This window comes from Rhinoraja longicauda, chromosome 37 (assembly GCF_053455715.1).
Source record: "Rhinoraja longicauda isolate Sanriku21f chromosome 37, sRhiLon1.1, whole genome shotgun sequence".
Lineage (NCBI taxonomy): Eukaryota > Metazoa > Chordata > Chondrichthyes > Rajiformes > Arhynchobatidae > Rhinoraja > Rhinoraja longicauda.
The window spans coordinates 9,023,471-9,047,940 of record NC_135989.1 but is presented as its reverse complement, the minus strand read 5'-3'; the positions used below and the strand labels follow the sequence as shown (position 1 = coordinate 9,047,940).

The window sequence follows — 24,470 nt, the reverse complement described above, 5'->3', positions numbered from 1 at the left end:
TTGCACTTTGTATGTTTTGGTAAAGATTTCAGCATCTGCAGTCTCTTGTGTCTCCATTTCAGTATTGTTTAGCTTATAAAAGTAGAGATATTCACGAGAAGGACATCGTTGAGACCATAGTTGGAATATGGTGCACAATACTGGTCTTTATCTAGCGAAGAATGTTAATACATTGGATGCAGTTCAGAGTTTTCCGGAGTGGGTTGTCTAATGAGCAAAGTTGGACAGCGCTGGAATTTGGAAGAAAGGCGTCTAGCTTAACACATAAGATGCTGAGTGGTCTTCATAGAGTGAATATGGAAAGAACTTTGCTCAGTGGGAGAATTTAGTACATTTACTGTTTAATGACATGCCCATTTGTGGAAACATTTTGTTCTTTGTACCTTTGAGTCTTTGGAATTCACTTACTCAAACTGCACTAGAACCACTCTTTGAAACGATTCATGGCAGAGGTAACTGGATATTTGATAAACAAAAGGGTGAAAGGCTATTGTGGGTGGAGAGGAACATGAAGTAAGGTGACAATCAGGTCAGCCACAGTCTTATTAAAGAATGAAGCAGTTTGAGGGGCCAATTGGATAACTCCTGCTGATAATTTGTATGTTTATATCTTCAGTTCCTGAGCAAGTCACAGGTCAGATTTGCCTTTAAAAAATTGTGTTTGTTAAAACCAGACTGTTGGATATTCAGTCGCCAAACATTGCAAAGGGAGTAGATGTTGTTTCAGACCGATTGACTTTCATTTCTAACAGATACTTTCCAATTAGTTGAACGGAATAGTAAATGAAACAATACTGCGTGATCAGTTTCGCAGATATAGTACATGTACATGAGGCGTGGTCTCAAGTAGGTGACATCTGTCAGCAAGGATCCCCATCATCCACTCTTCCCGCTACCATCTGGCAGATAAACCTGATGTCACACACCACTGGGTTCAGGAACACCTGCTTCCCTTCAACTATCTGGTTCTTGAACATACCCACACAATCCTACTCCAACCTTGACAATGGAACACTAGACTACCTCATGCACTATCACAGACTTGCTATTTTTGTTCACCCAATTGTGATTTGCAATAATGTACTGTTTTTTTGCAATCATTTTTCTGCCTCTCAGAATTTTGTGAAATTTCTGTATGATCGCTGTATAATTTATGTTTTTGTATGTTTGTGAATCTATGTGACTAATGCTGTTACAAGTAAGATTTTCACCATACTTGGGCATATGACAATAAACTTGACTTGACGTATTTTCTATTTGTATTTGTTTTCAGAAGTTGAACATATTCAGAACTCCCCTTCAAGGGAACATTTAGAACAAAGATGAGACAGAATTTGTCTGACACTCTAAATGATTCAAAGTGTTTTAGATATGTATCCTTGGCATTGTAACAAAAAATGCGCATCTGTTTTGCAATGGGAACTGCCACTCTTCTGCATCCAGTCATCACAGTAATTACTCTGATCAAATAAGAGATGTGGACCAAATAGTGCTATTGGATACTGACCAAAAACTACCCACACAAACAACTGCCCAAATGTAACAATATACTTCCAATTTTGTACCACTCTCCTCATCATCTTGTTCTCCAAAACGCAAGATAATAATTTTAAAAATTAGATAGACTGTCATGGTTCACAATGCCAAAGTGGTCTGCAACCTACAACTACCACAACCATTTTCAGGAACTTGATCAATACAAATTAACACATTAGTCCGATTATAGAAAGACTGTTTATTGTAAAATGTCCCACACAAAGGTTCAGGAGAGATTACGGTCTACATCATTGTGAAAAGCCATTCAGCACAGTACACAGGGAGCATTTACTAGACTTTTGAAACTATGGAACAATCAGCTGGAACTTAAGTACAGCAATAACAAATCTACCTGCAAGTCAAACAAAGAGTAACGTTAAAACTAATACGAGCTTCGGAGAATGACAGGGGAACATAATCATCTGTCCACAATTTTTCAGGAAGTCACGCTAAATTACTCTAATTCTGTATCAAATGGCAATGGATCATCCTCTCCCTCAAGAATCTTATCTTCATCAGCTCCAAGACACTCCTCAGGGTCCTTGCTTTCAATAGCATTATCATCTGCGTCGCCCAAGTCTTCTTCAGGGTCTCCTTCTGCCTCCTCCATTTCGTCATCCACAGCAGTAATTGGTTCCTCAGATGCATCTCCTCCTTCCTCTGCAGTGAAGTTTTCTTCTCCATCTTCACCACCCTCTCCTTCATTCTTCCCCTCCCCACCTTCTCCCATTCCCTCTCCACCTTCTCCCTCCTTGGCTTCCTCTCCACCTTCACCCCCCACCCCTTCTCCCTCTCCACCTTCTTTCTTCTCGCCGTCATTGGTACTGTCATTGAGCCCATCACCCTCGGCATCACCTTCACCCTCATGCATTCCACTCTCTTCTTCATCTTTGTCATCTGGATCATCAGTGAATGGTTTTTCGCCCTGTCAAAAGAAAAGAGCAAAATTAAGTACGAATGACTGGCAATCAAAATCACACGCAATATGTGTAATCCAGAAGGTAAGGCTTCATTATGGTTTTAAAAGAGTCATTATTTTATTTCCTCCAGCCAAGGAACAGAGTAAGGAATTCTCCACTTTAGTCTACTTTCAAAGAGATCTTGGGCATCAGAATGAAGGCTCTTCATTTCAGAACGAGTCTCAATCACAGAAACAAAATCTTACATTACTTGAAGCACCTTTGCCCCAACTATTTCAAAATTAGTGTCAATGCCAGAACAAAAAGTTATATTGATAAAAGCAAGCAGAAACAAAGGAATAGACAAGTTTAGCGTTTAAGGGAACAGTACTCAATGTTAGACCCAAAATGTTGGCGTAATTCAGCGGGACAGGCAGCATCCCTGGAGAGAAGGAAAGAGTGACATCTCGGGTTGAGACCCTTCTTTAGATTGAGACACAGACTCAGTCTGAAGAGGTGCTGCCTGTCCCGCTGAGTTACTCCAGCATTGTGTGTCTACCTTAGGTGTAAACCATCATAGAGTGATACAGTGTGGAAACAGGGCCTTCAGTTCAACTTACCCACACCCACACTGGCAAACATGTCCCAGCTACACTAGTCCCACATGCCAGCATTTGGTCCATATCGCTCCAAACCTGTCCTATCCATGTAGCTGTCCAGCTGCTTCTGAAATGTTGGGATAGTCCCTGCCTCTACCTCCTCTGGCAGCTTGTTCCATACATCCACCAACCTTTGTGTGAAAAAGTTACTCCTCAGATCCCTATTAAACCTCATACACCTGTATGAGATCACCCCCTCATCCTCCAAGGAATAGAGTCCCAGTCTACTCAACCTCTGCCTATAGCGCAGACCCTCTAGTCCTGGCAACATCCTCGTAAATATTCTCTATCCTTTCCAGCTTGACATCTTTCCTATAACACGGTGTCCAGAACTGAACACAATACTCTAAATGTGGCATCACCAATGTCTTATACTACTGCAACATGCCCTCCCAACTTCCATACTCAATACTGTGGCTGATGAAGGCCAATTTGCAAAACGCCTTTTTGACCACCCCATTTACCTGCGACTCTACCTTCAGGGAGCTATGCACCTGCACCCCTAGATCCCTCTGCTCTACAACACTACCCAGAGCCCTACCATCCACTGTGTAGGTCCTGCCCATGTTTAGACTTCCCAAAATGTAACGCCTCATTTTACTGCATTAAATTCCTTCAACCATTCCTCAGCCCACTTGGAAAATGGATCAAGATCCTGCTGCATTTTTTCACAACCATCTTCACTATCTGCAAAACCACCCACTTTTGTATCATCTACAAACTTGCTAATCTTGCTATGTATGTTCTCATCCAAATCATTGATATAGATGACAAACAGCACCAAACCCCGGAGCACACCACTAGTCACAGTCCGAGATGCAACCTTATACCATCACTCTCTGCTTTCTTCCATGAAGCCAATTTTCTTCCATCTGCAGTTCCTGCACTCAATGTTAACAAGTTATTGGGATTTTGTGACAGAACGTTGTCCCAGGTCAAACAGGAGTGCACAATGAGAAAATTAAATTCTCCCTGGCCCAAAACCTTTGTCTGATTCGGGAAATCAATTAGACTTATAATTCAATTAGATAAATCAATTAGACTTAAGAAAATAACGATTCTTACTTTAACATATTTCTCCAACATTGTTGCAATGTTACTGTTGTTCAGGATGCTCTTAGCAATAACCAGGCTACCCTTTTTGGCTCTCTCAAGAGCAACCTAGAAAGGAGTAAAAAAAAAAACATTAACATCGTCTAAAAGTGACAATACATGGAGATATTAGAGCATAGACTCAATGGGCCAAACAGTTTTGCTCCAAGTGGCTTGAAATTATTCCACTTACTTTGCGGTTCCTGGTGTGCTCAGCTGACCTTAAATGTTGGGCAATGAAGCCAGTCTGCATTGGGATGAAGAGATCGCAGGCCATACAATGGGCCGCCTCCACTTTTTTCATGCATTGCTCCATACCAATACCTACAGCAGAACTCAGAATCAGTGATGGCAAAAAAATTAATTGATTAATGAATCCTCCAGCCAAACTATGACGCAACTTAATGTTGTAGAGATAGTAAAGCTTGACGTTTTGAGATCAATGATCTTTGTCATAACAGCAAGGTGATCCACCTGATATATTAATTTTGTTTTCTTCACAGCCTGACTTACTGAAGACTTTGAGCATTTTGTTTCATTTCAGATTTCCAGAATGTTCAATATTTTGCATTTGGATCTACTGCTGGTTGGTTTTGGTTTAGTTACAAAAATTAGAATAAATCCAGTTCTAACACCAATTGTAAAATTGTACCCAGTACACCAGATTTGCCAGAAGCCATAGCTGATAGTTTAACTTAATAAGTTTGACATTCAGGCCCAATAATGGAATCAAACACGGTGGCGTATCCTTTGCTATGCCCAGGCTCTTGGATCATTTTGCATCTTGGATCATTATGCATTTAACATGGAGGTAGATACATTTGATATACTGACGAACAGCAGGGTATAGAAAATGCGCAGGAGTTCAGGCTAAAATATATCATTCACAATCATATTAAATGGTAGGACATGTTTGAAGGCCCTGATGGCCATTGCCCATGGATATTTTCATGAGTTTATAAAAATATACCGTACCTTTCCTACATTCACAGATAGCTTACTAACTGCATCAATGTAAGAAATTGGGTAAATAATTGCATGGAAAAAATGATCAAATTTTAACTCATTTATACTCTAAAGGTAATTTAAATGAAATTAAACAAATACAAAAAGCTATTTTAGTTTCCAGCGTACCCTGAAGCACATCATGTTGCTGCGTCAGTTGCTTCTTTAGAATAGTTTCATCTCCGATCTGCTCTCGGCGTTTCTGCGTCTTTTTGTTCTTGTTTGAAATGTATTCCTGAAACAAAGTACAAAGACAGTTAGCATTCAACAAGTCTAAGGGATTCCCTCAATTGCTACTAATTGGTGATGAACATACACCGTATGGGACACATGCACGATCTCAGCTCAGTTAAGCATAAAGAACAATTGGCTCAAGGAAATAATTAGTTGCCATAATGTTGACCAGTCACTGCTGCTGCACATGTATACCAGTGATCCCCACGTCACACAAGGTTGCATTCCTAGAAACCAGTCCGAATAGCGATCTTACGTAACGCAAAGTCGTGCCATCTGTATGTCTTATGCGTCAAGAATGCGAGTTTGAAAAATAAATTATATGCCTCCCCATATTCCACACGTTCCGTGAGAACAAATTTTATTGTGACTCCAATTTTTGTGTGGGGATTTGAGAATTTTGTAAGGATCAATTTCCATAACTTGAATGGCTGAAAAGGAGAGAGCGGGGGGGGGGGTTTACATCTGTCTGTGCAAATAAAACAGGGCTCCAGTGTGACGCCTTATGGTTACTAAGCTCAAGAATACACAATAGGCAGAGACTCATCTACAGAGCAGAATTAGTCTCACTACAAATGGCCGATGTTTCCATTTTTATGAACATAACACATGGCAGAGCACACCAATAACCCATTTTAAAAGCACTGAAGCAGATACGTTCGGATAAGGTTGGATGATGGATATTACTTATAAAGGTTTTATATTTTGGACCTGTTCCCATCTACCAACAGGCCAGAATTCATTTTTAAATGCATAAACATGTAGTTTGAATGGATAGTTTTTAACCTCTAACAATTCATCTGCTCGAGTCAGTAATCCTTCAAGCAAAGCAGAAGCTTTGTCAGTCCTTCGGCAATACCCAGTAATCATCAGACAGAGTAATACCTAGTAATTATCAGCGGCAGAGAGAAGCATCAGATGGGACCAATGGCCAGAGCTCCAGTTCACAATTACTACCTAGTAACCAAATATTACAGGATGCTTTTAGGGAGAACATGATTATAAAATAACAAAGGAAAGCAAGCAGCTTGTTACAACAGACCACAGATGTAATCTGGCCACCTCTCAGTGTTCAACACTATGAATTACAAGGACAGGAGCACGTTTCAATTAATTTACAAATTTAAAGTTATACTGGAATTTATTCTGAAAGCAGCAAGGTCATCAAACCTTCATCTAGGGTTTCATACTGAGGGAAACAATTATCAATCAAATTTCAAAAGGCAAGCCACAGCATTTATATCCTATATTATACAGACAACTTCAAAACACAACAATATACATACATCCAAGAAGTCAGCGGTTTCAGGTTTGAGCTTGGTTCCGATAAATTTTAATGTCTCCTTATGAAATTTGCTCTTAATATGATTAGCAATTTCCTCATCTTCAAATGTTCGAAACTTACAGACTGAACAGGCATATGTTATCCTGCAAGAAACAAAGCACAATTAGCTTATGAACATCAAGTCCTGGCTATATTCATGATCTTATGAGAGCCTTCTTACACTTCCAAGTACACTGGATTTATACCAAGATTTGTAATATCAACTGAACATAATTGTTACAAAATCATAAGGGGATTGGCAGAGTGTCCAAAATTTAAATGCCACACACACAGTTAATCTTCCATCGCAGAACTGAATGTTCTGGGCAGAGTTAGCTCCTCCAGAACACTAGTATAGCAATTCCAAAATTAAAGGAGTTGCAATGTACAAGAGGACTATATAACCCGAAAAAAGACAAAATGCTGGAGTAACTCAGCAGGTCAGGCAGCATACCAGGAGAATATGGATAGATGACATTTTGGGTCTGGATCCTGCTATCTCCTTCCCAAAATCCAAACGGGACATCCCTGACATACCCATTGTTTCTCCCTGCTCCTACCCCACAGAACTCATCTCCACGATTCCATCCAATTACCCCCCTCCCCCTGTCCATTTCCTTCCGACCTACATCTGAGACACCTCAAATGCCTTTCAATCTTCAATAACTTTCAATTTCTAGGACCTTATTGCCTTATCTTTACCATGGATACCAGCCGCTTTATACCTCAATCCCCCACCAGGAATGTCTTAAGGGCCTCCAGATCTTCTTTAAACAGAGACCCAATTAATATTAATCTACTATAAAAGTGCTCCACGACTACATAACCAAAGTCATCCAATTCTGCTGCTTATGAAAGCAAAGGCAAAACAGGAAAGACAATGAGAGTCTAATATATTTTATTAAGTATACTGCAATTTGCATTACATTGCAACTTTTTAAAACAAGGAAACAGTAAAGTTGATCTCTCAACCATTCTTAAACTTGGCTAAAGGCATCGAAACAAATTACCTCTCTGCAAGGCGGTCACGATTCTTTTTGGGCTTGCCAGACTTTTTTTTCTCTTGCATAGTTGGAACTATTTAAAGGAAAAATGAATGACAGTTGAGAGTAATACCAATATGGCAACATTAAATCATGTTGCACATGTGTATATATGTATTAAATGTTAATCTCTAATCAACTTCCTTTTCTTCAGAAAAGATTTTTTTTTCTCTTTTCCTGATATGTATATTGTTGGATTTCTGGCACAATTCTTCTCATCTTGCAGGATCAAATAAGGTTTAGTTTAAATTTTTAATTCTCCACTTCCAGATACAAACTTTAGTACTTGATTTGCTTTATTTTATGACCTTGCGATTTGGTGCAACGTTTATAGATTGGTGTTTTATACTCTGGGATCGCTTTGTTCCAAAAGAAGTAGCGTCCCCTTTTCCTAATATAGCAGTGGCTTCTTAGAGTTCAATTCAATATAATCTGGATCACCCAGTACCAATGTCAGATAAGCAATTTCACCAGACACTGATAGGATAAGACGAAGGACAAAGGAGAACAACGTTAGCAAGAAATTGGAGGCCAATCTTTTAGGATTCTCAAGGGAATAATACAAGAGGCCTCAAAGGATCATTGCAGGGAAGCTCCTCAGCATCAGTACATCCTTTCCCAATCTATATTTATGATCTGCAAATACAGAAAACACTTGCTTGTTCTCTTCTAATTCAGTAATGCTTCTGACAAGACAAATTACACAAACATGGTCCTCATTTACAAAATCCAACAACTACAAATGCCCAAGTATGAATCACTTCATCCTCTTAAGTGAATTTTCAAAGCAAGAGAAGGAAACAAACACATTTACACATGCAGATTCCACAGGTTAGCACCCTAGTGTTGAAATTTTAATGAAATTAGCCAGTTATACAATAGTTTTGAACGGGTCTGTAATCAAACTTACAACGTTTTGGTTTCTTCTCACTTGGATCCTTGTCCTCACCACCCTGTAAATGAATGGAAGTATATTAAACTTTCAGGTGCAGAGCTTTGCATACCCCCACCCTATCCGTGCAACTTTGTTCAAATGTCAGAGTAAATATACATTTTCAATAATGATGCTGCATTTTCAATTCTATTCCTGCAGTTTGGATATTTAAACTCAATTTATCTTTTTTGTTTTGCAAAACTTATCATTAGTGATAATTGAATCATCACCTGGCTGGAGAGGAGAAAAATAGAATCATTTCAAACAGTTTTACCACCACATGAATGGGACAATTCAAGGTCAGCAAATAATGGGATTGAATCTGGTGCAGTACTGTGCACGGAACCTGAAGGCCAGCAGGCCATAACGCCTCTCACTCTGTGCAGAATGTTTAAGAGCACTGTTATAAAGACAAATATAACAATGTGCTGCCAAAGAGATGAATATGGGCTAGTAGTTTTTACCCTCCCATCACTATACTGACACAATGCCATGAGATTAACATAAAATCTACTCGGCAAAAGACCATCCTCAGTGCTACACCTGGGTCAAAGGAGATTAGTGTTTTTTTTTTTTAAGAGAGCATCATTATTGTTTTACTGGAGAAGTAATCCAGAGATGTGAACCTTATACAACATATGTGACAAATGACGAATTTAATGCAAACAAATCTGAAATAATAGAATTGGCTAATAAATATCTGGAAATAAAAGCTAATAAGATTAATGATAGCCACAAAATCACCATTATTGCCATTCAGGAAAGGGAAACTATAATACTAGGTTGTCTCATGAGACGCTCAGTTCAAGAACAATTAGGGATTGTCAATTATTCTTGGCTTAAGGACTGATATCCACGCCATATGAAAGAACAATGCGCTTATGAATCCAAGCAATTAGACTGAAAGTGACCATTCATCCAAATGGGACGAGTTGGCCAACACTTGAGACATTTTCATTCTCCTCTCCAGCTTCATCACATTTCCGCATTTGGCAACCAAACAAACCTGTTAGGTTTAATTAGCAGCAAATTACCATGTCCTAGTTGAGGTATTTTTGGAGTGAAGTCAAAGGATGGTAGTACTTACTGAATCAACTCCATCATCCTCTTTGTCTTCTAAAAAAAAACAAAAAATAATTGCTTGAGTGGTTATTATGTCTGACCAATACAGAGGATTCCAACTAAGTAAGATTAAGTGCCCATTGGTCCTTTAAATTATGATATTTGTTCACTGACAAGCATAATTTTAGCCTCAACTTGGATTTCACAAAATTAACGTAATTTGCACGTATACGAGACAAATATTACACAGCCTACCTACATAGCAACAAGAAGGTACACACAAAATGCTGGAGTAACTCAGCAGGACAGGCAGCACCTCTGGAGAAGGGATGGGTAACGTTTCGGGCCGAGACCCTTCTTTAGAAGGGTCTCGACCCGAAATGTCACCCATTCCTTCTCTCCAGAGATGCTGCCTGTCCTGCTGAGTTACTCCAGCATTTTGTCTACCTTCAATTTAAACCAGCATCTGAAGTACTTTCCGATACATAGCAACAAGGGATCCCCAATGCATGTTTCTAAAACTACCGCATTGGAAATATCTCCATCCAAATTATCCGTAAAAGCACAAACCTATAAGCTTTAACTGATTATACGTACAATGTCCTCCACCACAGTAGCCAGCATAATTAAACACATTACATGAAAACTGCATACAAATTAAAGCTCAATCTGCCACTCATAAAATCTAAAAGCTGGCTCAATTTTCCTGCCAGATCACCATAAGCCCTCATTTCCTTTAGTACACAAATATCTCCACTTCGAATATACAGAACTCAGCATTCATACCTCTGAGGTAGTGAATTCCAAAGTTTGCAGGACGTACTTCTTCAGCTCAGTTATTAAATGGATAGGCACTTAATTTGAGATTATAGCTCCTAGTTCTAATTTGTTTCATTGGATTGTTTAAATTAATACTGACTAGCTAATTAATTTATTGCATCGTATGGGAGGCGCATTCCCAATCTCATTGTACCCCTGTACAATGACAATAAAGATATATTGTATTGTAGTTCTAGATCCCTCCACAGGGAGATAGCCTCACAAAATAGATCCAATTCAGTTGCCTCAGAATTAGAGGTTTCTCATAGATCACTGCCCATTCCTTTAACTAAAAAAGTTCATGAAATTGTCATTCCTCATAAAAATACAATTTGTACCAAAATTCAATGAACATTCACTGTATTGCCTTCAAGTGTTATTGCCTATTTTAAAGCAACCAAAACTATAGGTAAATTCCAAGCTTAGTCTCACCAATTTTTTTTTTACAGTTGTAACAAGGCCACTTCCTTTCTCCACCCCGTTTGCAATAAAGGGCGATATTCTATTTGCTAACCCTCTGCACCTGAGCCTGCTCAGCATTTATTCTCACTCAAATAAAGAGGCAAAGTCCACGTGCTCCTCTCACTGCCAAGAGAATACAAAGTTCAAATAAGTAATAAAGTAGTGCACAGTACCAGCATCTTCTTCAACCTCATCATCATCTGTTTTTGCTTGCTTGTTTTCAGGGTCTTCAGTACTACTTGTTGACTGTTTCCTCTTTCTGCCTGGACCACCTATAACCTTCTTTCTCTGATAAGAAACAAAGATAGCCTGCACTGAATCAGATTTCAAACTATTAAGCACTTAACTCATTAAATAAAAGGCCACTTAAAATTAATTTCAGTTTTTTTTGGGGTACAATTTAACTAAGGCCAGATGACAAAAAAACTATTAAAAATAAAACACTGTATATTTTGCATTACACCACATTGTTGGAAACATGTTAATCTGCAATCAAACCAGAACCAGGCAAGTGCTGGTGTACCAATCACTGCTTGAAAATGCAAAATATTAGATTACCGTAATAATTTATTTTTTCATAATTTTTTTTTTTTTTTTAAATCACAGCATGGTATCATAAACATTCTTAAAAATGCTGATCAAAATGCTTTTGCCCAACCCAACTTTCCCCAAAAGGGGGCTGACCCCCCCCCCCCCCCCCCGTTAATCAGCTACGACCTAGTTTATGTCTGAACTGCAAAGTCCAAGGACAACAGGTACTGCTTTGAGCGACGGGGCAAGTAAGAGTAGAGAGGAAAAACAAATCTTTTATAGTGTTATAACAAATTAAAACACTGAAATGCTGCACGCAATGAATTACTTTGATGGTCGCACAAAGCTTGAAAACAATTAAATCATCTTAAAATCTGTATGTTTACTCAGATTCTAAATGCAGCTACAAATTCTTCCACAGATCGGAAAGAGCCCTGAAAATTATATTTATAGTCAAGCACGTTAGCAGAATGAGAACCTGATTTAATATTAAAAAAGGTTGATGGGCACTGCATTTTCAACTTGGCTTTTTTGATCTTTCACTGATTATACCCACTGGTCACTGAGTAAAATAAAAATGCTTTTGTTTTTAAGAAAGGTACTTACGCCTCTGGTTCGAATCTTGTCTCTCCTTCGCTGTCTGCCACCAAACGCTCTTGCCGAGCCTTGAGCTCGGAACAGGTCCATGGGGATAATGTTTGGGGAGAAGAGCGAAGGGAGGTTTCTGGTGGAGGGGGCAGCATTGTAGCCTCTGCCTCCCATTGGCATCTCATTCCAATGTGCAGACATCCGCCTGGAACTTCCAGGCTGCATGTAGGGGTCATTCCAGTGTGCTCTCCTATTTGGAGCCCAGTCTCTAGACCAGTTCTGACCCCGTTGGCTACCATATGCTCTGTTGTGGTACTGATCTCTGCGAGTCCCGTAGGAGTTGTCGTAGTGGTCATAGTGACCTCCATAGGAATCGTTATAATTAGGTCCAGAATCACCGTAACCATAGCCGTAGCCAGATCTGTACGGATCATGGTCATTCATTGAAGACCTGGAGTCATAGGACTCATAAGGTGTAAACCTGAAAGAGTTGCAGAGCAAGCAAGGAAGCTAATCAGTAGCTGGAAAGGACGATGGCACAAGCCTGCCAATCAGTGAAAGCAGGCTAAAGACTAAACAGGATATTTCAGGTAATCATGGTGCTTGAGGTTTTATGTTGTCTGTAACATTGTCTAAATTACTAACAGCAGTAACTAATGATGGCTGAGCAACCAATACATCAAATATATCAGTAATGGAGCAAACAGCCTCTAGATGTTTAATGTTAAAATTGTTCTGTCTGGGAATGGGTAAATACACAAACTTTGGCCACTTTTAAAAAGATAAATGACTCCAACATTCATTGCAGTCCCAATTACATATGTTAATTTGCTATAAATCTCACCTAATTACTGGAAAGACGGTGCATTTTATAACAAGTTACTACAAACTATACTCTTCACATTACCAAGCACAGGTTGCATTGCAGATGAAAATCCTTGGAGACTCATTCACGCTGCTAAAACAATTAACCAAACCTAGGGTCAATTATGCCGACAATCCTCGTGGTCTGAAAATGATTAGAATGTCTGGCACAAAATACCAAGTGAGACATAAGCTGAGTTAATTTAGATTTATACAATGTTGGTTAAATCTACGTTGAATCCAATCTTAAACGAGTTAAGTTCAAGTTAAATATTGCAGTATTAAAATATAAAATGTATAAACCAGTGTTTTCTCACCATACTGGAGGCAAACACCAGTTTCTCTTTGGGGTTGGGCGGTGGAAGAGTCAACAGGGTACTAGCCTATTTATATTTAAAGTGCCACATCAATCCCATTTCCAATTTGTCGACTTATTCCGTCCATACAGTATTTTACCATCTAGTGACTCTCCAGAAGATACCTGTTGTATTGGCCTGAAGACCGTGAAGAGCCTGGTGTGTTATCACACTCTAGCATGTCCAGGCGTTGGTTGATCTTAGCGACGATGGAATCTGTGTTAGGGTTTTTAGGAGCATCCCAAGCCTTATTGCCAGAGTGATAGCCATAATTTTCTGAATAATCTCCTGAATTATCTTGGATGTAATTATAATCATAGTCATCATACCCTAACAGGAATAAAATACACACAATCAGATATTCAGATTATAAAAACACAAACTCAACAATAGAACCAGACCAATCAAGTATTCCACAATTTAATCAGATCATGATGGTTCTGCTCTTTACCCAATACTGAGATCATAACGAAAGACACAAAATGCTGGAGTAACTCAGCAGGTCAGGCAGCATCTCTGGAGAACATGGATAGGTGACATTTTTAGTCAGTATCCTTCTTCATTCTGTCAGGCTCGTCTGAAGAAGGGTCCCGAATCGAAACATCACCTATCCATGATCTCTAGAGATGATTACTGACCTGCTGAGTTACTCCAGCACTGCCTCTTTTATTACAAATATGAATATCTTCATTAGCTAGGTTGATCAAATTAAGAGCGGTGCAAAATACTTTGCATTAAAAAAATATTGCGTCAAATGGAATACATAATGTGTTATGCAAGCAAAATATTTTAAACAGAACAATTCTGACCCCATTAAGCCCGCATGCTATATCTTATTAATAAAAATTCAAAAGATATTCACCTTGACCATCGTCTCCGCCTGCGTTCCAAGAATCATCCTCTCCGTACTCTAAAAGAAACGGAATCAGACAATAATTGTGTTGGTTAGATCAACTAATAATATGAAAAAGCAAAACTCATGTTCCTCCACATTAGGGTACAATTCCAGGGTAACAACCCTTTCCATGGGTTCATGCAAGTCTAGCCAATGAACACCTGGAGGCTATCGTCAGATAATATTTTTTATAAAACAGAACCAGTGAAAACCATGGTGATCTTCAATTTAACTACACAACTTATACATCTATATAATAGATATGGTGGCCACAAAATCCACAGCACATAACCCTCCTCATCCAGATGTTTTCGTGCCTTTTGCAGTGCATTATGCACTGGTTTGTGATCAGGTAAACATAATTAACTGGGGGGTTATCTTGATCTGCGTTTTTTTTCATATCAATGGTATTTAAGCCTTTAGGGTGGTCCTGAACGTCTGATAAGTAGTACACTGGGACGCAAGATTAAAAAAAGGTTGGGGTGGTGAGAGGTGACAAGCTTTTACCTCCATAAGAAATCACGTTAAACAACAAATTAGTTACTTTATTATCAGAACAATTCAAATATATTGAAAATAACCATAGCAGCAAAAAATAAATTACAGGAGCAATTTCAAAATAGTTGAATATAGAATGAATGTTAAGCTGCTCAGATATTGCAGACTGATACAAACTAACCCCAATAAATGAGAAAAATCTACAAATCGGGGAGCAGAATGTGACAAGAGGAAGATACCATGCATGAATATACTTGTGTAATGACTACACCAGGAAGAGACACACATTTTCTTCTCCAGTAAGTAGATCTTCCTGCAGCAATGAATGCAAATGTTACCCGCACACAATTAAAACATGTTGACACAACTGCATTGGAATAGTAGAGAATACATGAACACCAGAGATCCTTTGAAGATTTTCCATTTCTAGCTGAAGCTAGAAGCAGACAAACTCAAGCGAGATATTTTTAAAAGACCATTTAGTTATTCTGATGATTTTTAGCCCTCAAACTTGCCAGAGATGCATTTCAACATCCTACATATAAACTTTATAGAAAACAGGTATCAGCTCATGTTTCGGGTCAGAAGGCAAAGCACAGCACGTAACATAACCATTCTTAAACGTGCAGGTCATGTCCTGCAGTTGATGATGAATTCACATACATTACAAAGGTCAGTAAAACAGTGAATGATTGCTTGGTGGACTGCCAACAAAAATAATTTCCACTAGCACCCAAAGGGGGGCAAGAATGGGACAAAGCAAGAGAGAAGGAAAGGGGACAGTAACAAGTTATAAGATCAATTATGAGAAAGTCCTGACTGCAATTAAATAATGGAATGGGGATTTCAGTTCTATTAGATCGCAAGTTAGTTCATTGGAACATACATTTAAACTTCATGATCAGGATAACATAATACAGATGCTCCCCGACTAACAATGCTTCGACTTTACAATGGGCAAACGCTGGGCAACGGCAGCGACCAATAGCTCGCTTCCGGCCACGTGATCAGGTGTATTAAATGCAGTTCGATGTACGATATTTTCGGTTTACGATGGGTTTATCGGAACATAACCCTATTGTAAGTTGAGGAGCACCTGTATGCGAAATGCAGTACAATTCTTGCCACGAAAAGTCTGCAAGTTTCTGCTCTGATCTCTCGTTATAAGTCAAAACAGTATGACACCCTCCAGAGTGGACCAGTACCTTTAAATGAGTAGAACAAGCAACTCTGGCTCCCTGCATGCAAGCAAATGGAGGCATCCTAAAGGGCCTGTCCCATTTAGGCAATCTTTTTGGCGACTGCCAAAGTCGTAGCAGATCGCCGAACTTTTCTTTTACCCACCGACAATGCCGAGTCAGGTCGAGATTACAGCGTCTCCTGGTTTTCGCTGAAATCACTGACAAGTCAGTAAGTACTTGGAGAGTTTTGAACTATAACACCTTGTACGGGTTACTTAAAACCCAAGCTTCACTGTAACAAGGAATAAACTGGATTTACTTCCAGTTTACTAATAGCTGTATTTATTTTTTTAATTTAAAAAGTGGTTCAGTGGATTTTTGTGAAAAGTGTGTGGGCATTCTTTGAAAATGTAAGGGAGATGCATATCTGGTTTCTGGGTTGAATATCTGGGTTTGGAGCCCACTTTAAATGTAATGGCTGAGGCCAAAAATATCGCGAACATTCCCACGCTTACATGACCGTCAAACTGTCGCCTCCAATCTATCTATCAAATGTCCTGACGGTAAATAAATTGGTTAAACACAAGCATTTTATGGTATTTTGAAATGACTTTACTTATTTTAATATTATGTGCTTCTAAGTGTATCTTAAGTGAACCTATCAAACCTGGGGACAGCATGCGACAGCAATAAGTTACAATGCCTGGCGGCAAGCCAGCTGTCGCCGAGAGATTTCAAACCGTTTGATTTCTCGGCGACGCGCCAAAATCCACTACGATCTGTGGAAAGACTCCTCACGATCATGCCCGCGACACCCCGGCGAACGTTCGCCTAAGTGGGACAGGCCCTTAACTAAGAGTCAAAAGCAAAGTACAAGGGAATAGTCTTAGAAAATCCTCAATTTCCTACATTTTTCAAAGACCACGCCGCAAAGAATTGGTAAAAGTTAACACTTAACAATCAGCATGGTATAACAATTCCATGTATATTTGAATTGAAAATTCCAAGCCTTTTGGATATAATATACAAGCACTGTAACATCAACATTAATGCTTCTGAATCTTATGTTCCCCAGCAAGATATAGATACAAGATTCTGATGAAGCAAGGGAATTCTTGTAACTCCTTGCTTTCCACATTTAACTGTACATATCAAGGAGCCAAAAATTCTGAGGAAATGTATTCATTGACAATGAACTCCAGCGATCTTATCACTCTTTATGGCAACTGTATAAAAAATTCAAAGCTTTTGTTTTCACTGACCCAATTATGCAGTGGCATGGGTTGGTAATTGAATTACACATATAGCCCTATTCACCCCACCCTGTCACCCCAAAGGACAAGCAATAGGATCTCCATACAAAACACAATGAAATAACATATTGAATCTGCAAAGTATTGTCACCCAGAGAAAGATGACAATAAAGGCTATTCTGATTCTGATATATAATCAAGTGAAAAATATGTGAAGTGACCTAAAGATTGAGCAAAAGAATGAGATTGTTTTCTGTAACATTAAAAGTGCTTGATGTATGTTTGTAAGATAGAATACAATGAAACCTACATTTGAAAATAAAATGCATGAAACACAGATGCTGCATTTTTATGGTCTATCTGAATGGCAGTCACCTGGGCAGAAAGACCTCCATGTCGAGGCAGAGTACAGGAGGGAGATAGAATGAATGCTAAGCAGCATTGTGATAAGACAACAACCTTGCCCTCAAAGTCAGCAAAACAAAATAATTGGTCATCAATTTCAGGAAGTGAGGTTTAGTGCATGCTCCAGTCGTGTCAATGGTGATGGAATCGAGATGGTCATGAGCTTCCAGAAGCTAGATGTAAATATCACCAACAATTTGTCCTGGTCAAACAACCTTTATGTCACAGGCAAAAAAGTACACCAATACCTCTACTCCCCCAGAAGCCGAAGGAAATTCAGCATGCCTCCAATGACTCTTCCAAATATTTACCGTTGCACCATAGTAGCATCCTATCCTATACCAAGCTGTACTAGATGCATTACAAGTTGGTATGGAAACTCTTCTACCCAAGGTTGCCAGAAATTGTAGACCAGCCCAGTCCATCACATGAACCCCAGCTTCCCCTAATCCGACTCCCATCTATACTCTATTGTAGGAAAACAGCCAACATAATCAGGGACCACTCACACCCCAGTCATTTGCTCTTCTTCCTGCTCCCAAAGCTACAAAAGCTTTAAAGGGCACACCTTCAGATTTAAGAATAACCCCCCCCCCCCCCCCCCCCAGGTCATCAGACTCTCAAACAGACCTTTCATAGTCTACGGTTGAATTCCTGATCTTCCAATGTACCTCACCTCCAGGAAACCAGATCCAAATCAAGGATGCACAATAAAAACATTGTTGCTCATTGGCTATAGCTCAGTGTACAACACAATCATCCCCTCTAAAGCCATCATCAAACTGGGTCTCTGCTCATCCCTACACAAGTGGATTCTTGACTTCCTCATCAGCAAACCTCAATCCGCATGAATTGGAAACAACACTGTCTACTCGATAACTATCAGTCCCTCAAGGCTGTGCACAGTCCCCTGCTAACTATACTCAAGACTGTATAACCAGACACAGCTCCAACGCCATCTTTAAATTTGCCAATAATACCACCTTAATTCGACAGGTAAGGGTAACGATGAGTCAAAATACGGGAAAGATTTAAAATCTAATTGAATGGGATGAAAACAACAGGCTTGCTTTCAACACTAGCAAGACCAGGGAACTGATTGTTGACTTCATGAGTGGAAAGCCAAGGATCCATGAACCTGTCCTTTCCACAGTCCAGCAATGGAGGAGCTCAACGGCGTCAACTTCCTTCAAGGTGTGCATATCTTTGAAAATCTATCTTGGGCCCACCACAAAAAAAGCTCTTCAGCACCTCTACCTCCTCAGAAGATTGAGGAGATTCAGCATTGCGCCCAATATTCTACCAAACTTCTTGTGGTGCAGGGTATAGAGCAAACTGATTGGTTGCATCGTGGCCTGTATCGGTAACTCAAATGCCCAAGAACAAAGGAGGATGCAGATAGTTATGGACATCGCCCAGACAAATAGAGGTATTGACCTCCCCACCATCGAAGGGATCTCAAAAAATGCTGCCTCAAAAGGGCAACTAATAACAAAGATCCCCACCACCATGCACAAGCTCCGGTGTGACTATGCGGGAGACAGAGTTTGAGAATCATAACCTCCTGCTTCTTGCCATCAACCATGTTAGTATGCTATGTTGATGTGTCTGTAAAGTTGCAGCAAGAATGCATCTCTTATGAATTTCAAGACAAAGCAGACAACAGACTTCAAGACAACAGCCTTAAATTGGGAGATAGCTGGAGGTTGGATTTTACACAAAAAAGAACAAAATTACAATTGCAAAGACTATAAATTAAGAACCATCAGTTTATGGACAGTGGTTGCAGCATAAACAAGCCTAAGAATTCCACCAATGAAAAGAAAAGTAGCTTATCAGTGGCAGTACTAGTTACAAAAAGTTGGAGACATGTCAGGAGCTTTATCAATTAACAAAGAAAGCTATTTAAATGGGAAATGTAAATGTTACACAAATCAAATCTAATATTCAGATTTGACATCGGCCTGATGAAGGCTTTTTAACCCAATGCTTGTTCAAGAATGTGTCCGTTTGAGACTTTAAATTATTATTTGCTGAACGTGTTGGCTCTCCTAACCCCTAACCCCCCCCCCCCCCCCCACGGAAGTCCCTCTGAAAAGCGCAATTGGAGAGTTGCATTTTCTTTCCTTTATGATTAAAACTGAAAGGTTGGAAACATACAGAATGATAGGGCATTAGCCGTATTAGGTGGCTATAGGAATAAAGAAAGCCAATGGGGAATTTCAAATACAGAATCATCTGCTAAACATACACGATATCTACATTACACCAACTAATATCAACACGCCTTGACTGGGCCACTTTTGCATGTGCAATATCTATGTTTTTTTCCCAACTGTGAACGTAGAAGACAAGCCTAATAATGCCTGAAAAGGAACAATGATCACACCAGCTAAACAAGTACAACCTTTATTAAACTGGATCAATTTCAAATCAACAAATCCGCAAAAGCGGTCTAGCGCACAAGTTTATCACCAAAATCAACCATGTTTTTTCACTGCATAGATTTAAGAACAATTCTCCTCACCGACGTCATAATTCAAAACATCCAAATCACAGAACAAGGATAGATTCATTTTGCATTACTCCATGTGGTTTCCTTTTTTTAATAGTGAAGGACAAAAGCAGTGGAGACGGTATTCTACTTACCCTTACATTTGTTTCAACAGGTGATACTAGTGATACTAGATGCATTTCAGCCCAGAAATTAATTAGATCAATATTTAGATGACAATTAACTTCCAAAAAGCATTCCACAAAGCCAAGATAGCCATACTGCTAAATTGATCAGACATTTACAATCACATCTGTTTCTCCTTCTGTCAGTCTTGCTGGGTATTTCTAACCTTACAGTTTTGATTTATTGATTGAAAGATATAGCATGGGAACAGGCCCTTTGTCCGACCACGTTCACGCTGGCCATTGATCACCCGTTCACACTAGTTCTATGTGATCCAGCTTTCACGTCCACTCCCTACACACCAGGCAACTTAAAGAGGCAAATTAACTTACAAACCTGCACATCTTTGTAATGTGAGAGAAAACCGGAGCACCCGGAGGAAACCCCCACGGTCACAGGGAGAACATGCCATCTCCACAGACGGCTATTGAGGTCAGGATCAAACCCAGTCTCTGGCGCCGAGTCTACCAGCTGCGCCATTGTGCCGCCTTGCTCCCTTGAGAGTACCTGATCCCCACATTACTGAACATGTTCAGGAGCAGGTGCAGCAATCCAAATTATCAAACAAGAGCAAAAATAAAATTACAGATACAATAAATTTTAAATAATTAAAAAAACATAAAATACTAAACAATTCTGGACATCAGAGTGGCAACACTGCTCCAGAGACCCGGACGTTAGGTGCGAGGCTGTGCAGAAATTGCATGTTCTCCTATCACTACACAGATTTACTTCAGGTGCTCAAAATGCCTCACGGATTCAAAAGATGACTGGTTGCCGCAAATTGACCCTTGGTGCAAGTAATTGCCAAAATAATCATAAAAGAAAGTTGGTGGATATCTGTGAATACATTCCAGCAGTGATGAGACCATTCTGCTGAGAGATGCCTTGCACTTCATGACGTTGTGTTGCTGTGGGTATATTAGTACGTTCAGCACCTTGTTTAAATGGTGCCCGAGTAGCTGAGCATTAATGTTTGATTAGGAACATCAGGAACCAATGTTTCAGGAAAGCTTCAAGAGGCTTCAGTAATGCTAAGGGAATTGCCAAAAGCGACAATCTAGTGGGTATGAACTAACTAATAAACAGCAAAACACAAAATGTTTGAGCAACTTAGCCAGTCAGACATTTGTGGAGGGAATGGACACGCAACATTTCAGGCCAAGGCACTGATTGTAATAGGGTGAAAGAACGCTGAAAAATACAGATGGGAGGCAGGACAAAAATTGTACGAAGAGTCCTGATCCAAAACCTCTATTCCTTCCAAAGATGCTGCCTGACCTGTTGTGTTACGACAGCACTAAGTGTTTTACTCAAGCCCGCACCTGTCCTCCACTATCACCCTGAGTACAGGGCTGTGTTCTGAGCCTCATGCTCTATTCCCTCTTCACACACGACTGTGTTCCTGCATTCGACACCAACACCATTGTCAAGTTCGCAGACGACAAAATACAGAGCAGAGGTGCAGAACTTGGCGGACTGGTGCTCCGATAACAACCTGTCCCTAAATACCACCAAGACCAAGGAGCTGATCATCAACTTCCGTAGGTCACATAACGGGGAATACACCCCGATCTTTATCAACGGGGACAGTGTGGAGAGAGTGTCCAGCTTCAAGTTTCTGGGCATTCACATCTCGGAGGACCTAACATGGTCCAATAACACTGCTGCGCTGGTCAAGAAGACACAGTATAAGATTATTAAGGGGTTGGACACATTAGAGGCAGGAAACATGTTCCCAATGTTGGGGGAGTCCAGAACAAGGGGCCACAGTTTAAGAATAAGGGGTAGGCCATTTAGAAGCTGAGATGAGGAAAAACCTTTTCAGTCAGAGTTGTGAATCTGTGGAATTCTCTGCCTCAGAAGGCAGTGGAGGCCAATTCTCTGAATGCATTCAAGAGAGAGCTGGAAAGAGCTCTTAAGGATAGCGGAGTCAGGGGGTATGGGGAGAAGGCAGAAACGGGGTACTGATTGAGAATGATCAGCCATGATCACATTGAATGGCGGTGCTGGCTCGAAGGGCCGAATGGCCTCCTCCTGCACCTATTGTCTATTGCAACGACTGTTCTACCTAAGAACACTGAAGAAGTCTGGTCTACCCCAACAGCTGCTGAAGACATTCTACCGCTGCACCATAGAGCATCCTAACACATGGCATCCCTGTGTGGTACCTCAGCTGCACGGAGGCAGAGAGGAAAGCTCTTCAGCGGGTAGCCCATAGAGCTCAGAGGACCATCAGAACACAGCTACCAGCCTTGGAGGGCATCTACAACACACGATGCCTCAGAAAAGCCACCAGCATCCACAAAGACTCTTCACACCCCTGCAACAGTCTGTTCGAACTTCTACCATCGGGCAGACGATACAAGGCCTTCAACGCCCGCACCTCCAGACTCGGGAACAGCTTCATCCCCAGGGCCATAGCTGCTATGAACCGGTCCTGCTGAGCCAGATGGTCACATCGCACAGTGATCCGGCACAGACCAACTTGCACTTTATTCTGTTTTAAAACTTTTACAATTTGTTTCATTGGGCTGTTTAAATTAATACTGACTAGCTAATTTATTGCATTGTATGGTAGGCGCATTCCCAATCTCGTTCTACCCCTGTACAATGACAATAAAGATATATTGTATTGCCTCCGCAGTGGGCTCAAGTACAAAAGCAAACGGGTAACCACAATACATAGATCATATATAAAACCAAAATGCAATAAATTAATATCCCCAATGCTCGTGCAAACAAAAAAACAAAGCATTCAGTGCACCCAAAGACAATCCACAGTTAAGGTTAGTGTTGTGTAGCAGTCTAAACCCTGCTGGGTGTTGGGAAGATATTATTGTAGAATACAAAGTACTGGAGAAACTCGGCAGGTCAGGCAGCATTTCTGAATATTAATAGGCGATGTTTCGGGTCGGGACCCTTCTGGCTTTGTTAGCCAGTTATCATTGTTCTCCAGAGAAGCTACCCTACAGCCCAATTACTGCAGCACCTTGTATTTTTTTAAACCAACATCTTGTGTCTAAATCTGCGGAGGACATGGGTAGACGACGTTTAGGGTTTCGGAGGTCCCGACCCGAAAAGTCGCCTAGTCATGCCCCCCAGCATCTGCAGTTCCGCGTGTGTACTCGTGTCGTTTTCACCTTCCCCTTCCATATATCTAGTCTCCCTATCCCGACTCTGTCTGAAGACGGGTGTCGGCCATTCGTTCTCTCCCTCTGAGTTACCCCAGCACTTTGTGTCTGCGAGCTGTGTTTGTGCCTCCATTTATGAGAAGGAAGCGGAGACGGCATGAATGAGGAGACCGCCGAGATTGCCGCAGGGCCGCTTCAAAAAGGCGCGCGACGCGCAACACCGGGACCCCCGTGTGCCAGCGCGCGCGCGTGCACGGGGACGCGCCCAAGACGGGGGAGGAAAGGAGGCGCCGCCATTTTGTGGCGTTGAAGCGAGCAGTTGCTGGAGGGAGGAGTGGGCCCTTTCCACTCGCCGCCCTCCCGCTCGCTCGCAAACCCACTGAAAAACAGATAATATTAACACCACAACCAAATCTGGGCTCGAACCTGAACAGAAAAAAAGTTTTTAATAAACGTTTTTTAACTGGAAACGGATTTATTTAACTGATTTGAACACGTGGAAAGCGCGCACCTCGCACATTATAGCAAGAGGAGAGGGGTCACGGTTTAATGAAAAAGAACTCGGCTTTCTCTTGAACGTGCAATTTACATATATTTTTGCGTTTGCTTTTTACACGATAGGAGTAAAAGAGAAAAGGCGTTAGCCCAAGAGTGAGCCAGGCTGGCGGGTAGATTGACAGCGGCAGCAGCCTAACGCATGAGGCGCTGGCGTGCCTCAACCCAGTCAGCGGGCGACATGGGGAGAGGCCCGCCTGTTACCAAGTCTAACCTAGCAAAAAAAAAAGGTTTGCAGCGATCGGGGTGGGAGCGACATCGAAAGCAATACTGGAGAATAGTTGGCGATTGCACAGCTGCGAGCTTTATGAGCGCATTAAAGAACAATTCCAGAAGAATCCCGATCAGACTAACCTCCGTAGCGACCGTCCATTGTGATCCCGCTTCAGCCAGGAACACTCGGGGCCTCGGCGACGTCACATCGGCGTGGTTACGTCAGACGCACGCTGGGCCCGAGCGGG

General features: G+C 40.8%; 1 protein-coding gene across 2 annotated transcripts; it reads right to left on the bottom strand.

The window, feature by feature from the left end:
* Positions 1-1,720: 1,720 nt before the first annotated feature.
* Positions 1,721-24,470, bottom strand: LOC144610626 (A-kinase anchor protein 8-like). Of its 2 annotated transcripts, XM_078429476.1 has the most exons (13): positions 24,364-24,470; positions 14,271-14,318; positions 13,534-13,738; positions 12,207-12,669; positions 11,243-11,357; positions 9,814-9,842; positions 8,703-8,745; positions 7,760-7,826; positions 6,712-6,853; positions 5,321-5,426; positions 4,380-4,510; positions 4,160-4,255; positions 1,721-2,461 (listed from the first exon to the last, which is right to left on the bottom strand). In XM_078429476.1, the coding sequence occupies exons 1-13, from the start codon at positions 24,380-24,382 to the stop codon at positions 1,991-1,993; spliced, it is 1,935 nt and encodes a 644-aa protein (XP_078285602.1). In that variant the 5' UTR covers positions 24,383-24,470; the 3' UTR covers positions 1,721-1,990. The 2 variants fall into 2 exon arrangements, with proteins under 2 accessions (XP_078285602.1, XP_078285603.1); XM_078429477.1 differs by lacking the exon at positions 13,534-13,738 and having other exon boundaries at positions 12,207-12,670; positions 24,364-24,468.

What these genes read in the sequence shown, in the direction of transcription:
- LOC144610626 (XM_078429476.1), bottom strand. An exon ending in AGGCGGAGACGATGGTCAAG is followed by an intron (nt 13,739 to 14,270) that starts GTGAATATCTTT and finishes TATTCCTGTTAG; the next exon opens with GGTATGATGACTATGATTAT. An exon ending in ACAAGATTCGAACCAGAGGC is followed by an intron (nt 11,358 to 12,206) that starts GTAAGTACCTTT and finishes GTTTCTTATCAG; the next exon opens with AGAAAGAAGGTTATAGGTGG.